General features: G+C 37.7%; 1 protein-coding gene across 3 annotated transcripts in view; it reads right to left on the bottom strand.

Annotated features, from left to right (window-relative positions):
- The window catches only part of BBS9 (Bardet-Biedl syndrome 9), a 464,828-nt gene that overhangs the window by 242,207 nt on the left and 207,343 nt on the right, over positions 1 to 15,278 (bottom strand). For all 3 annotated transcript variants that reach the window (XM_078059433.1, XM_078059432.1, XM_078059434.1), the window contains exon 17: positions 7,468 to 7,563. In XM_078059433.1, coding sequence (XP_077915559.1) covers positions 7,468 to 7,563 — 96 coding nt within the window. The remainder of the gene's footprint in view (positions 1 to 7,467; positions 7,564 to 15,278) is intronic.

The raw sequence follows: 15,278 nt of genomic DNA, 5'->3' as shown, positions 1-15,278 counted from the left end.
GAGAAGAACAGTTCAGGTAGAGAGACTGGAAAGCTCACAGACCTCAAGGCTGAAAATGTCAGACAGGCACCAGAAACTGAAAGAAGGCCAGAGTGAGGAAGTGAGTGTTCTTAGATGAGGCTGAATGTTAGGCCGGGGCCAGAACACACAGGGAGGACTATAAAGATTGGTAAAGAGTTTGGATATTACTATAAACACAAAGGATTTCAAGCTGGAGAGTGGCATGATATAATTTGTGATTATATGTTTCTTTGTTTTTATTATTAGAGCTGCCAAGTAGAAAATGAATCAGAAAGGGGCCAGAACAGACTGACAGTTAGGACATTATAATCACAGTCCAGGTCACAGATGGTGCTGGTATGTGTAGTAATTAAAGGCATCATGTTAGGAAGAAAATCCTCTGTTTCTCTAGTCTTAGCCTCTGATCAAAACTTAAAATCTAGTAAATTTTTAATCTGTAACTTCAGTACAAATAAATGATAAAATCTTCTATTTTTTTATATACACAAATGGGAAAATTCACAAGGTTAGTATAAAGATCAAATATAATACTATATGGAAGAGACCTATACAAATGCAATTTACCTTTGTATTTTAAATTTAGACCAAGCAAATTAGATGTGAGTGAGTCAAAAATTTATAAGGCATTATTTTTATTATTAACCATTTTCTCAGTATTAGTACTCCAAGATGGTTAATATTGCCCTGGAGACTTTCCAGAGTATACATTTCATGGAAAGGAGAAATAAAAATCTCTATTTATAATATAACATGGAAGAAGAAAGTTGTATTTTAAAATACACCCTTACAATATTCGTAATTAAAATAGCTGCCAAAATGAACATTCAATTTTTTTTTATCTCTTTTCCTTTGCATCTTGTAATAGCAGCTTGGTGGAAATAACCATTTCAGCCTCCAAATGAAATAAATTTGGATAATTGGAGCCCAGTCAATTGCCATTCCACTCTACTACAAATGAGAAAATAATATATTTAACTAAACAGGGCACAAAAATGTATCATGTCAGTCTCTATTCATGTCAGAACATCTGAAGTTCATCAATATAAATAATGTTTGTATTCATATTATAAATGCATAAAAATAATTTATGCTATTTGGAAATTTTAAAATGTGAGATAGATAAGCAGATGAATGCTTTCTAAACCAAAAAGTTGGAGGAAGTAATATAAATAATTTCAGTAGATATTAGTATAATATTCCAGATATACAACTTCTTCAATATTAGTAGAAACTATGGATGATTTCTTTAAGTTTACTTTTCAAGAAGCTTTTTCCAATCTGGATTTATATAATATTCCCTTGGTAATATCGCTAAGAAATTCTAAGATAAATATTAACAGTCATATTATATTCATGAATCACTTTATACATTAGATTTGATCAATACATTTGTCTCTAAATTTTTGGCTTCATTTATTGACAGGGGCACCTGGGTGGCTCAGTCAGTTAAGCATCTGACTCTTGATCTCAGCACAGGTCTTGATCTCAGGGTTGTGAATTCAAGCCCTGTGTTGGGCTCCACACTGGGCATGGAGACTACTTAAAAAAATAATAATAATAAGTAAAAATTAAAAAAAAAAAAAAAAACTCTCAGAGCCCCTACTACCTGAATTTCCAGGCACAGAAGAAAATTTACTGATCTCTAAAACCCCATGCTTTAATAACCTTCTCCTCTTTCTGAAATGCCTTCCACCTAATAATCTCCCATTCATTCCTCAAGATACAAATAAAATCTCACGGAACCTTATTCCTTTGGGTTCCAATTGCACCTAAAGTGTATTTCTGTAACCTTACCAAGCATTCTATTATCAGTTCTCTGCTTGTCTCTCTCATTAGTCCAGGAACTCCACAGGAGCCATGACTGTCTTTATATCTACTATGTCTGCTGAATGAAAAATGAACAAAGGTATAGCCTACTCAGATGAAACAGAGCAAGACCCTTACTTTCCTTGTTCTAAATATATTTTAGTTAACACAGTTCAAGATCACATATGCTTTCTTTTGGGCAGGTGCAAAAAGAAAGCCTTTTTCAAGGCCCAAGCCTTATTCACATACATAACTATAATTTTTTCATTATATCTGAAACCAAAATAATCAAAACAGACAAGCAAATGACTTTTACGCTTGACCTTAATCAATCCAATCACTCTTTCCAGTATGTTAAAATCTTTCAGGATATTGAAAAGTTCATTGTATTAGCTATCTTTCCCATTTTCCAAAGGCCTACCTGAGGCTACATAAATTTGCTATTTGCAATTGCTTAGCCCTACTTGTGACAGAGAGTACATGCTTACTCAGCATTCATTGCTAGCTACCAGTTTAGCAAGGCACAAAAATCTAATTTGAAAATCATTTCCTTCAGAACTTGGGGAAAATTTTCCATTGTCCTCTAATATCTAAGGATTTTGCTGATAAGTTAAAATGCTTTCTTGTGTAGCTTTTCTTCCTTTCTAATCGTAGAGGATATGCTCTGGATCCTTAGTGCTCTAAAATTTCACAATAATGTATCTGAATGTGCTTCTTTTTCTCATTTATTATAGTAACATCAAACAGGCTCTTTTAATATCCACAGCTATGACACCTCATTTCCTTGAAAGCCCTGTCTCCATTGGTCTTCTCGCATCTTCACAATCCACTCCCCAAGGTCACACCTTGTCTGATTACCTTGTCTTTATCAGAATCTCTGAACCCTGACATCAACATCTCATTCATTCTTTGACCACCACCTTTTGTTCTTCTAGTTCAACTGTTGTTCTACAACTCCCACTATGACACTTCTTCAACCTTATTAAGACTCGTGACCCATTGACCCCATTAATTTTTCACCATGTATCAATTTTCTCTAATCATTATTTCTCTTCTTAACAGCTTAGATTTGGTAGTGCATTATTATAATCAGTCTCACAAAAAATATTTTACTGGCAATTAGCTGTTTCAAAGTCCCATTCCTGACTTTAGTTGCTCAGATGCTAGTAAACAAATCACTGCCAGAGAAAATTGTCTTGGGATGACTTGGTTTCACTTCAAAATTCAGGATTTGAAACTTCAATGGGTACTCAAAATTGCCTTATCCTTTCATAAGCTTGCTTTCTTATTCTCCAAGACACCAATATCATAACTTTTTTTCCAATTTAGACACCACCAGAGCTCCTTTATCATCCCAACAACAAATCTACAAAATCTCGCTGGACCTACCTCCAATCTCTCCTGTCACAGTAAAGTTACAAAGGCCTATCCTTCAATCTCCCCTGTCCCCAACCTCTGCAACGCATATCCTTTCTCCTTCTCAAGGACTTCATTGCTTTGTGAGTCCCCTTCTTTTTCCTGATCATGAGCCTCTCCCACTGAACTCAATCTTTTCAATTATTACTGAAGCATGTTCTAATAGTGATCATTTTAAAACAAAACAAGGGTGCCTGTGTGGCTCAGTCAGTTAAGCGTCTGCCTTCGGCTCAAGTCAGGATCCCAGGGTCCTGAGATCGAGTCCCACATCAGGCTCATAGCAGGGAGCCTGCTTCTCCCTCTGCTCTGCCTGACACTCCCCCTGCTTGTGCTCTCTCTCTCTGTTAAATAAATAAATAAATAAATAAATAAATAAATAAATAAAATCTTTAAAAAAAATTTTTTAAACAAATAAAACAAAACCCACAACTCCTTCCAGCTACATCTCACTTCTGAATTACTAAGTGCTTTTATTTTTTTTAAGACTTAAAAAAAAAAAGACTTTATTTATTTATTTGAGGGGAAAGGCAGAGGGAGGGGGGAAGCAGACTCTCAGCTGAGCAGGGGAGCCCAACTTGGGGCTGGATCCCAGGGCCCTGAGATCATGACCTGAGCCGAAGGCAGACACCTAACTGAATGAGCCACCCAGGAGCCCTTTGGTTGTCCAATTCTTAGTGAAAATACTAAATATTAAAAACTTGCAACAGTAGATACTCTAAATTTATCCCTGGATTAAGATGCTGCTCAGACTGCACTGATGTGGGCTGAGACAGTATTATATTCAGTAAATTGAGTTCATCATTATTTTTAAAGCTCTATGAAATTTGTTACTCATAAGTTGTAATTACATAACATTATAATTATAAAAATAAGCTATAGAGACATTACCGAAGAAGTCATCCTTGTGAATTCAGAAATTTCATTCTGGACTCAGAATCAAAAAAGGCTATGCATCTCCTAAGCAACTTATTTGATTTTATCCCTTGAACATTCTGAAAATTGGAACTCAAATGTTTTCTTATTACTTTGAGTCTGCACCCTATCGACTGAACAGTATACGTTTCTGAGTGTTAATCTTATTCATATCTTTATTAATTTCCTGCTCTTATTTTCTCTCTCTGTTTCCTTCAACTATTTATTTTCACCTTTCATATTTTGGAAACTTGTAAACTATTTTTAATCCTTAAAGGAACAAGTGGAAATAAGGCAAGGTACAAATAAATATAGTAGAGATAAAGATCAAAATAGAAACAGAGTGGAACATGGGTGGCTCAGCTGGTTGAGCATCCATCCGACTCTTGATTCCAGCTCAAGTCATGATCTCAAGGTCCTGAGAACAAGTCCCACATCAGGCTCCATGCTCAGCAGGGAGTCTGCTTGAGATTCTCTCCCTCTCTCTCTGCCCCTCCCCCAGCTCATGTGCACTCTCTCTCTCTCTCTCAAATAAATTAATTAATTTAAAAAATGAAACAACTAATGAATCTTTGAACAGTACATCAAAAACTAATGATGTGTTATATATTGGCTAATTGAACATAAGAAGGAAGGGAAGAAAGAAAGAAAGAAAGAAAGAAAGCAAGCAAGCAAAAAATAGAAACAGATAAGAAACACCAAGAAAAACAGAGAGAGAAAGGAAGAGAGAGGAAGGAGAGGGAGGTGGCAGTGTTTGTTGTGTGAGGGAATAAGTCACTGGAAATGGAGCTTAAGAAAGTGGCATGGCAGGCATATATACACATTTAGGTAATGGCATATTCCTTCTGAAATCCCACTGTACTGAATCAGTCAAAATAATCAACTTTCAAGTACAAATATTTATAATTCTGATTATAAAAATATTTGATCTCATAAAATTTGACCTGTCTTATTATTTTTAACAACTTTACAGAGGTATAACTGACATACAAAAAACTGCATATATTTAATGTATACAATTTGATGAATTTGGACATATGCATACACTCGTAAAACAATCACTACAATCAAGGTAACAAACATAGCCATCACCTGTCTTACTACTTGCAGTTTAGAACTCTGGAAATCATTTTCAGAAATTTCTCTAGTGAAGAGTGTTTCTCCTAAGTATTTTTATCTTCAACACTTTGTTTTCCCAGAATTCACATAATAAACTCTGATTACATTGAAGCACCACTCTATTTTCTGAAAATAAAAACCTATTCAGTTCCCCCAGAGAATGTGATTTGATATCTTAGCCAATGAACTTCATTTGCTTTTCTCTTGTCTGCTTTGGCTTATCTATAACTAATCAGGAAATTGAACTAAAATTACCATCAGCACACTTCAAGGCTTGGTTAATTATCAGGCAGGTTTTAAAAAGAGATGAATACGTGGAGCCCACAGAAAATACTACCCAATATCCAAAGGCAACTTACAAAGCACTTGACAGTTTACTAGGGAAAAAATACTGGGTTCTTTCCATATGTAGGATTTTTTTCTGTCGATTCAGATTTCTAAACCAAAAACTATGTGCCTTTCATAAAAAAGAAAGATGCCAAACACAGACTGGGTAGAAATCACTTCATTCCTTTCTTGGGGAGGAACACTCTGATACGGCAGGAGAGAGCACCAACATCTGCCTCAACCCCAGAAAACTACTCTCTTCATACCTACCTCCCTTTATCACCAAAGGGCATTCCCCAGGTAGAATTCCGTGTGTCACTGAAGCCAAAAAACCTTCAAGGAATTGTAATAGCTACTATTCAGGTTTCAGGTTACATAGCTCATTTGGTTCCTTATTTAAAAGGTCCTGTCTTGTTCCATTGTTTAGTCTGTCTGTCCATTCTATGGCTATGAAGGCGTTGCCATATATTCAGACGAATGTGAGAAAATCAGTTATATATCTGGATATTTGGTGAAATTTAGAAATGATAAGGTAATCATGGGCAACAGCAATGCTCTAAGAGTTACCTTATCTAAAAAAGAACAAATTAGGACATAAGTATTCCCACTTGCATCAAGAATAACTTTTGCCTTTTTTTAATAATCTTAATTTCAGATTCATCATTACAGCATTATCAAGTGAAGTTGAACAGATGTGTACAATTTCCCAAGGAAATGTTGGCAATATTTTTTGTAGTTTAAAGAGAACAGTTTAACAAAGAGAAATGTACTAAAATAATTCCATCATCCAACTAAAGATTAAATCTAATCAAACAAAATGGTGCCAATGCAAAAAGCACTGCAATCATAACCAATCAAAAAGACCATGAAAAGTACAGAATCCTCTCATTCTTTTAAGAATTATCTTTGATTTCTATGCCTTATTCTAGAATTGTTAGTTGTATCCAAGTCTATTTCACCAGCCCCCAAACTATATATTCCAAAACTGTAACATTGTTAGATTCTAAAATAGGGATGTGTTTATATTCCTCCTGCTAACACCTTCATTTTTCAAAAGGGGTATGTCCCTATTTTACTATATCTTCTGATGATGCAAGAAATAACCAACTAAAACTGCAAATGCATAAAGTAGAAAGTGGAAGCCCATTTCACAAACTGCAGGGATTTTAAAATTGGAGTGTACTCAGCCAAACTTTTTTAACATATAAATATCAATATATGCATTTATTCACACTAATACCCTTAGTGTTCCTAAAATTTGTTAAACACTATTTTCTTAATATTTACTTTATTTCCATGAAGGTGTATATAACTCAATGAGTTTAGCAGCTTCAGTATCCCACATACATCAAAAGTCAGTTTTACATTGAGTAGTTTCAACTATTATTCTCAGATGAAGCAACCAAATCAACGAAGAATATTTATATCTGAAATTCAAACTTGACTACATAATTACTCTTTTCATTCTACTGAGATTAGTGTCAGCAGAAGCTATTCACACTTTCACCTTCATCTTTGCCAATATCCAAAAGGAGGATGTATGAATATACATACACACACAAATTAATTCCAGTTTCTAATAGTTCCTAAAACCTAGTTCACCATATACCTATCTCAACAATATTTTCAATTCTTTAAATTTCTCTCTCAAACTCTCCTAATCCCCAAAACCAAAGTCACATATCTCTAATAAAACAGGATCCTATCTTCATAACTTTTATGTCCTAAATACTTAATACCATGGCTCTTTGTTTTCAATAATGAACTGAACATATCCTTTGCAGAAATCCGTGATGTGATGATGATCTGTGATGTAGTGTTCTCAATGGAAAATTTCAAAAGCAGTAATACCATAGTTTTACTTACGAGAGGTTTTAGAAGCAAGAAGAGTAACTCGGGAACCTCCTAAGAAGTGAAAACCCATTACATTCACCTGATCATCTTCTGACTGATTGGCAAAGCCTACAAAGAAAATTAAAAAAAAAAAAATCACCTTACATAACCACAAAGAAAAACACTTAATGTTTGAAATAGGAAGTTTAGTTGATGGTAAGTATTTTTTATGTTACCAGTCATGCTGAAAGCCCATGTATAAATTAGAATATATAAGCTGATTTCCACGGTAATTCCCAATTGCTTAAATCTCTCTCTCACAATAACATTCTTAAATCATTTAATTTCCTTCCTTCTACTGCTTCATTCTAGGTTTGAGGCAGGAAATGCACAAGATAAACCTCAAACACCTGTCACACCAGAAAGCAAGGAAACTATCACTGACTAGCAGAGTAGTATGAAAATAAAAGCGAACTTAAAGAGATTACTGGCCAGAGATGAAAATATTTGAGTATCAAAAAAGTGAAACACATCAAAAATATCTAAAGGCATGTGTTCATATTGATCTAAAAACAGAAAAGGCCAAATGCTCACTAATGGAGGCTTCTAGAGAATCAACTCAATATTTTAAAAATCAGTAAGACAGAGCGGAGCAAGATGGCGGAGGAGTAGGAGACCTGGATTTCGTCTGGTCCCAGGAATTCAGCTTGGATAGAGATCAAACCATTCAGAACACCTACGAACTCAACAGGAGATCGAAGAAAACAATAGCAGCAACTCTCTGAACAGAACAGCGACCACTTTCTGGAAGGTAGGACGTGCGGAGAAGTGAATCCGAGGCGATATTCGGGAGGATAGACGGTGGGGGAGGGGCCTCCGGCGGCCGCTTCTGGCAAGTGATAGAGCCGCGGAGCACAAAATCGGAACTTTTAGAAGTCGGCTCCGCTGAGGGACGTCGCTCCAGGGGCTAAGCGGGGAGTGGAACCCTCGCGGGACAGTGTGGTCTCAGGACCCTCGGGGTCACAGGAAGACCGGGGGTGCCTGAGTGCGGCAAAACTCCCAGGTATCAGAGCGGGGAAGCCAGCTGCAGAGACGGAGCCGAGGCTCGGGCTCTCAGCTCGGGGCTGCCATAAACCGTGATCCGCGGCACAGTCGGGCCACTGTTCTTCTAGCAGGGACCCAACAAGCAGCAGATCCAGGAAGACTCCCCTTCCTCCCCCGGGAGGAGCAGCGCGGGAGCACAACGCAGGGATCTGTGGGGTTTGGAGACTCCACACGGGGTCGGGTGCCGGAGATAGAAATCCTCGGTCACAGGCCGGGTGAGCACGGAGTGCGGCTGGAGACCGGGGAGACGGGAGTGATTGACCACTTTTCTCCGGGGGCACACTGAGGAGCGGGGCCCCGAGTTTTCGGCTCCTCCGGGGCAGAGATTGGGAGGCCGCCATTTTCACTCTCCTCCTCTGAAGCTGTACAGAAAGTTTGCAGGGAACAAAAGCTCCCGAGAGCAAACCTGAGCAGATTACTTAGCCCGGTCGGCAAGGGCGGGGCAATTCTGCCTCCAGCAAAGACATTTGGGAACCATGGCAACAGGCCCCTCCCCCAGAAGATCAGCAAGAACAGCCAGCCAAGACCAAGTGTACCGATCAATGAGAATGGCAGAACTCCAGCGCTAGGGGAATACTGCACATAGAATTCATGGCTTTTTTACCATGATTCTTTAGTCTTTCCAAGTTAATTTTTTTTAACTGCATTTTCTCTCTTTTTTTTTAATTTTTCCTTTTCCCTTTTTCAACCAACATCTCATCAATCCCTTTTTTAAAAAAAATATTTTTTATTTTTCATTTTTAGAGTTATATTCTATCCTTTCACAGTAGTTACCCTTATTTTTGGTATATATATATATATATATATATATATATATATATATAAGTTGTTCTTTCTTTAAAATTTTGAGATATGGTTTCTTCTTTTTTTTTTTTTTTTTTAAAGATTTTATTTATTTATTTGACAGAGAGAGACACAGCGAGAGAGGGAACACAAGCAGGGGGAGTGGGAGAGGGAGAAGCAGGCTTCCCACAGAGCAGGGAGCCCGATGCGGGGCTCGATCCCAGGACTCTGGGATCATGACCTGAGCCGAAGGCAGACGCTTAACGAATGAGCCACCCAGGCGCCCCGAGATATGGTTTCTTCTAACAGATCAAAATATACCCTAAATCTCTAGTGTATGGCTTTGTTATAGTCTCCTGCCTGATCACATTCTCTCCCTTTTTTTTTTTAAATCCTCTTCTTTCTTTTTTCAACCAACTTCTTATCTTATCAATCCCTTTTATAAAATCTTTTATACTTTTCATCTTTACAGTCATATTCCATCCCTTCATCGTATTAACCCTTATTTTTGTACATATATGAGTTTTTCTTTCTTTAAAATTTTGGGAGGCACTTTCTTCTAACAGACCAAAATACGCCCAAAATCTAGCGTGCGGCACTGATCTATGCACCAGCCTGATCATATTTGATCATATTCTGTTTTTTTGTTTTGTTTTGTTTTTGATTGTTTTTATCTTTTTCTTTTTCTTTTTTCTTTCTTTTTCTTTTTTCTTTCTTTCCCTTTCTATGCCCCCGGTTTCAGGTCGTTTCTGATTTGTTTAGTGTATATATTTTCTGGGGACGTTGTTACCCTGTTAGCATTTTGTTCTCTCATTCATCTATTCTCCTCTGGACAAAATGACAAGATGGAAAAAATCACCTCAACAAAAAGAACAAGAGGCAGTACCGACTGCCAGGGACCTAATCAATACAGACATTAGTACAATGTTGGAACTAGAGTTCAGAATGGTGATTTTAAAGATACTAGCTGGCTTGAAGGGGCTCTCAGCTCGGAAGTTATTAGAGAAACCCTTTCTGGAGAAATAAAAGAACTAAAATCTAACCAAGTCAAAATCAAAAAGGCTATTAATGAGGTGCAATAAAAAATGGAGGCTCTAACTGCTAGGATAAATGAGGCAGAAGAAAGAATTAGCTATATAGAAGACCAAATGATGAAAATAAAGAAGCTGAGAAAAAGAGAGATAAACAACTACTGGATCACGAGGGCAGAATTCGAGAGATAAGCGATACCATAAGACGAAACAACATTAGAATAATTGGGATCCCAGAAGAAGAAGAAAGAGAGAGAGGGGCAGAAGGTATATTGGAGAAAATTATAACAGAGAACTTCCCTAATCTGGGGAAGGAAACAGGCATCAAAATCCAGGAGGCACAGAGAACCCCTCTCAAAATCAATAAAAATAGGTCAACACCCCAACATCTAACAGTAAAACTTACGAGTCTCAGAGACAAAGAGAAAATCCTGAAAGCAGCTCGGGACAAGAGATCTGTAACCTACAATGGTGGAAACATTAGATTGGCAACAGACCTATCCACAGAGACCTGGCAGGCCAGAAAGGACTGGCAGGATATATTAAGAGCACTAAATGAGAAAAATATGCAGCCAAGAATATTATATCCAGCTAGGCTGTCACTGAAAATAGAAGGAGAGATAAAAAGCTTCCAGGACAAACAAAAACTAAAGGAATTTGCAAACACAAAACCAGCCCTACAAGAAATATGGAAAGGGGTCCTCTAAGCAAAGAGAGAGCCTAAAAGCAACATAGACCAGAAAGGAACACAGACAATATACAGTAACAGTCACCTTACAGGCAATACAATGGCACTAAATTCCTATCTTTCATTAGTTACCCTGAATGTAAATGGGCTAAATGCCCCAATCAAAAGACACAGGCTATCAGACTGGATTAAAAAACAAGACCCATCGATATGCTGTCTGCAAGAGACTCATTTTAGACCCAAAGACACCCCCAGATTGAAAGTGAGGGGGTGGAAAACCATTTACCATGCTGATGGACACCAAAAGAAAGCTGGGGTGGCAATCCTTGTATCAGACAAATTAGATTTTAAACCAAAGACTTCCTCTTAAGAGATGAGGAAGGACACTATATCCTACTTAAAGGGTCTATCCAACAAGAAGATCTAACAATTGTAAATATCTATGCCCCTAACATGGGAGCAGCCAATTATATAAGGCAATTAATAACAAAAGCAAAGAAACACATCGACAACAATACAATAATAGGGGGGGACTTTAACACCCCCCTCACTGAAATGGACAGATCATCTAAGCAAAAGATCAACAAGGAAATAAAGACTTTAAATGACACACTGGACCAAATGGACTTCACAGATATATTCAGAACATTCCATCCCAAAGCAACAGAATACACATTCTTCTCTAGTGCCCATGGAACAGTCTCCAGAATAAATCACATCCTAGGTCACAAATCAGGTCTCAACCAGTACCAAAAGATTGGGATCATTCCCTGCATATTTTCAGACCACAACTCATACAGGAATTCAGTAAAGTGGCAGGATATAAAATCAATGCACAGAAATCAGTGGCATTCCTATACACCAACAACAAGACAGAAGAAAGAGAAATTAAGGAGTCGATCCCATTTACAATTGCACCCAAAACCATAAGATACCTAGGAATAAATCTAACCAAAGAGGCAAAGAATCTGTACTCAGAAAACTATAAAATACTCATGAAAGAAATTGAGGAAGACACAAAGAAATGGAAAAACGTTCCATGCTCATGGATTGGAAGAACAAATATTGTGACGATGTCAATGCTACCTAGAGTAATCTACACATTCAATGCAATCCCTATCAAAATACCATCAACTTTTTTCAAAGAAATGGAACAAATAATCCTAAAATTTGTATGGAACCAGAAAAGACCCCGAATAGCCAGAGGAATGTTGAAAAAGAAAAGCAAAGCTGGCAGCATCACAATTCCGGACTTCAAGCTCTATTACAAAGCTGTCATCATCAAGACAGTATGGTACTGGCACAAAAACAGACACATAGATCAATGGAACAGAACAGAGAGCCCAGAAATGGACCCTCAACTCTATGGTCAACTAATCTTCAACAAAGCAGGAAAGAATGTCCAATGGAAAAAAGACAGTCTCTTCAACAAATGGTGTTGGGAAAATTGGACAGCCACATGCAGAAGAATGAAACTGGACCATTTCCTTATACCACACACAAAAATAGACTCCAAATGGTTGAAAGACCTCAATGTGAGACAGGAGTCCATCAAAATCCTAAAGGAGAACACAGGCAGCAACCTCTTCGACCTCAGCCGCAGCAAATGCCTCCTAGAAACATCGCCGAAGGCAAGGGAAGCAAGGGCAAAAATGAATTATTGGGACCTCATCAAGATAAAAAGCTTTGGCACAGCAAAGGAAACAGTCCACAAAACCAAAAGACAACCGACAGAATGGGAGAAGATATTTGCAAATGACATATCAGATAAAGGGCTAGTATCCAAAATCTCTAAAGAACTTCTTAAACTCAACACCCAAAGAACAAATGATCCAATCAGGAAATGAGCAGAAGACATGAACAGACATTTTTCCAAAGAAGACATGCAAATGGCCAACTGACACATGAAAAAGTGCTCAACATTGCTCGGCATCAGGGAAATACAAATCAAAACTTCAATGAGATATCACCTCACACCTGTCAGAATGGCTAAAATTAACAAGTCAGGAAACGACAGACGTTGGCAGGGATGCGGAGAAAGAGGAACCCTCCTACACTGTTGGTGGGAATGCAAGCTGGTGCAGCCACTCTGGAAAACAGTATGGAGGTTCCTCAAAAAGTTGAAAATAGAGCTACCATATGATCCAGCAATTGCACTCCTGGGTATTTACCCCAAAGATACAAATGTAGGGATCCGAAGGGGTACATGCACCCCGATGTTTATAGCAGCAATGTCCACAATAGCCAAACTGTGGAAAGAGCCAAGATGTCCATCGACAGATGAATGGATAAAGAAGATGTGGTATATATATACAATGGAATATTATGCAGCCATCAAAAGGAGTGAAATCTTGCCATTTGCAATGACGTGGATAGAACTGGAGAGTGTTATGCTGAGCAAAATAAGTCAATCAGAGAAAGACATGTATGATATGACCTCACTGATATGAGGAATTCTTAATCTCAGGAAACAAACTGAGGGTTGCTGGAGTGGTGGGGGGGGTGGGAGGGATGGGGCAGCTGGGTGATAGACATTGGGGAGGGTATGTGCTATGGTGAGCGCTGTGAATTGTGCAAGACTATTGAATCACAGATCTGTACCTCTGAAACAAATAATACAATACATGTTAAAAAAAGAAAAAAGAAAATAGCAGGAGGGGAAGAATGAAGGGGGGGAAATCGGAGGGGGAGATGAACCATGTGAGATGATGGACTCTGAAAAACAAACTGAGGGTTCTAGAGGGGAGGGGGGTGGGAGGATGGGTTAGCCTGGTGATGGGTATTAAAGAGGGCACGTTCTGCATGGAGCACTGGGTGTTATACACAAACAATGAATCATGGAACACTACATCAAAAACTGATGATGTAATGTATGGTGATTAACATAACATAATAAAAAAATAATAAAATAAAAATAAAAATCAGTAAGAAAAAGAACCAAACATTTATCCAGATGATCCTACTCCAACTGCACCACATAGCCAATAGTAGATAAGGGAAAAGTTCTCTGTACAGAAATAACCTAGCAAAACATTAAAGAAAGCTTGAAAGAAATAGATATCATCAATTTTCAACCTCAAGAAATTTAATAGATCTCAGATTAAAATCAATGGTTGTTAACCATACAAAAAAAAGAAAGAGAGAGAGATACAAACAGATAATATGTACTCCCTGCTGAAAGTATATACTACCAATTCATGGAAGCAGTGTGGCCAAAATAATCAATCCTGACTCTAATACCTCTAGATACAACTACCAGTTAACAGGCAATAAAGTGGACAGAGAAAATATTAAACATCACAGGGATGTAATCAGCAAAATTCAGAGTATGGGAAATTCACAGGAAAAAATCATCTTACTCTTTAACAAATCAACTGCCAATTAAAAACAGAAGTGGGAAACCTATAGAAAAAGAGATAAAAAATTCATATCAAAATTTGCAATAAATGAACCACATTTGAATCCTGACTTGAAAACAAATAAAAATTATAACAATGAAGACTTTCACTTCAGGCCAAGATGAAGAAACTAGGGCCAAATTTACCCTTCTACTTACAACAACTAAAAAATGGGACAAAATATATGAAACGTTTTTGAAGACACTGGAGACCAGGAAATGAACAACAGTGATCCCTGACAAAGAACAAAGTGAGCCCTATGATTGCCCCAGCCTACTGCCTAGAGAAAATTTCCAAGACACAACACAGGGAGGGGAAACCCAGGTGCAACCTAACATTCTGCCCAAGTTGAAGACACAGAGTTGGGAGTCTAGGAAGGCTAAAGTATTAAAAGTTCACAGGGCAGAGTGTCAGACAGGAGACAGCTACAAAGAGAGAAAAAAATTTTTGAAAAAATAATGACCAAAATATTTACAAATTGGATGAAAATTATAAACTACAGATCAAAAAATCTTAACAAACCCCAAGCATAAGAAAAATAAAAATAAAACAAGGGGCGCCCGGGTGGCTCAGATGGTTAAGCATCCCACTCTTGATTTCGGCTCAGGTCATGATCTCAGGGTCCTTAGAATGAACGAGCCCCACATCAGGCTCCATGCTCAGCAGGGAATCTGCTTAAGATTCTTTCTCTCTCTCTGCCCCCAGCCCCCTGCCCCCCCCACATGCTCTCTCTCTCTCAAATAAATCTTTTTTCAAAAAGAAATAAAATTATAGATTAATATCCCTCATGAACACAGATGTAAAAATTCTAAACTAAACATTAGTAAGTTGAATCAAATA

Source organism: Halichoerus grypus, chromosome 12 (assembly GCF_964656455.1).
Source record: "Halichoerus grypus chromosome 12, mHalGry1.hap1.1, whole genome shotgun sequence".
In the NCBI taxonomy this organism is placed as follows: Eukaryota; Metazoa; Chordata; class Mammalia; order Carnivora; family Phocidae; genus Halichoerus; species Halichoerus grypus.
This window is presented reverse-complemented; position numbering and strand designations above follow the sequence as displayed.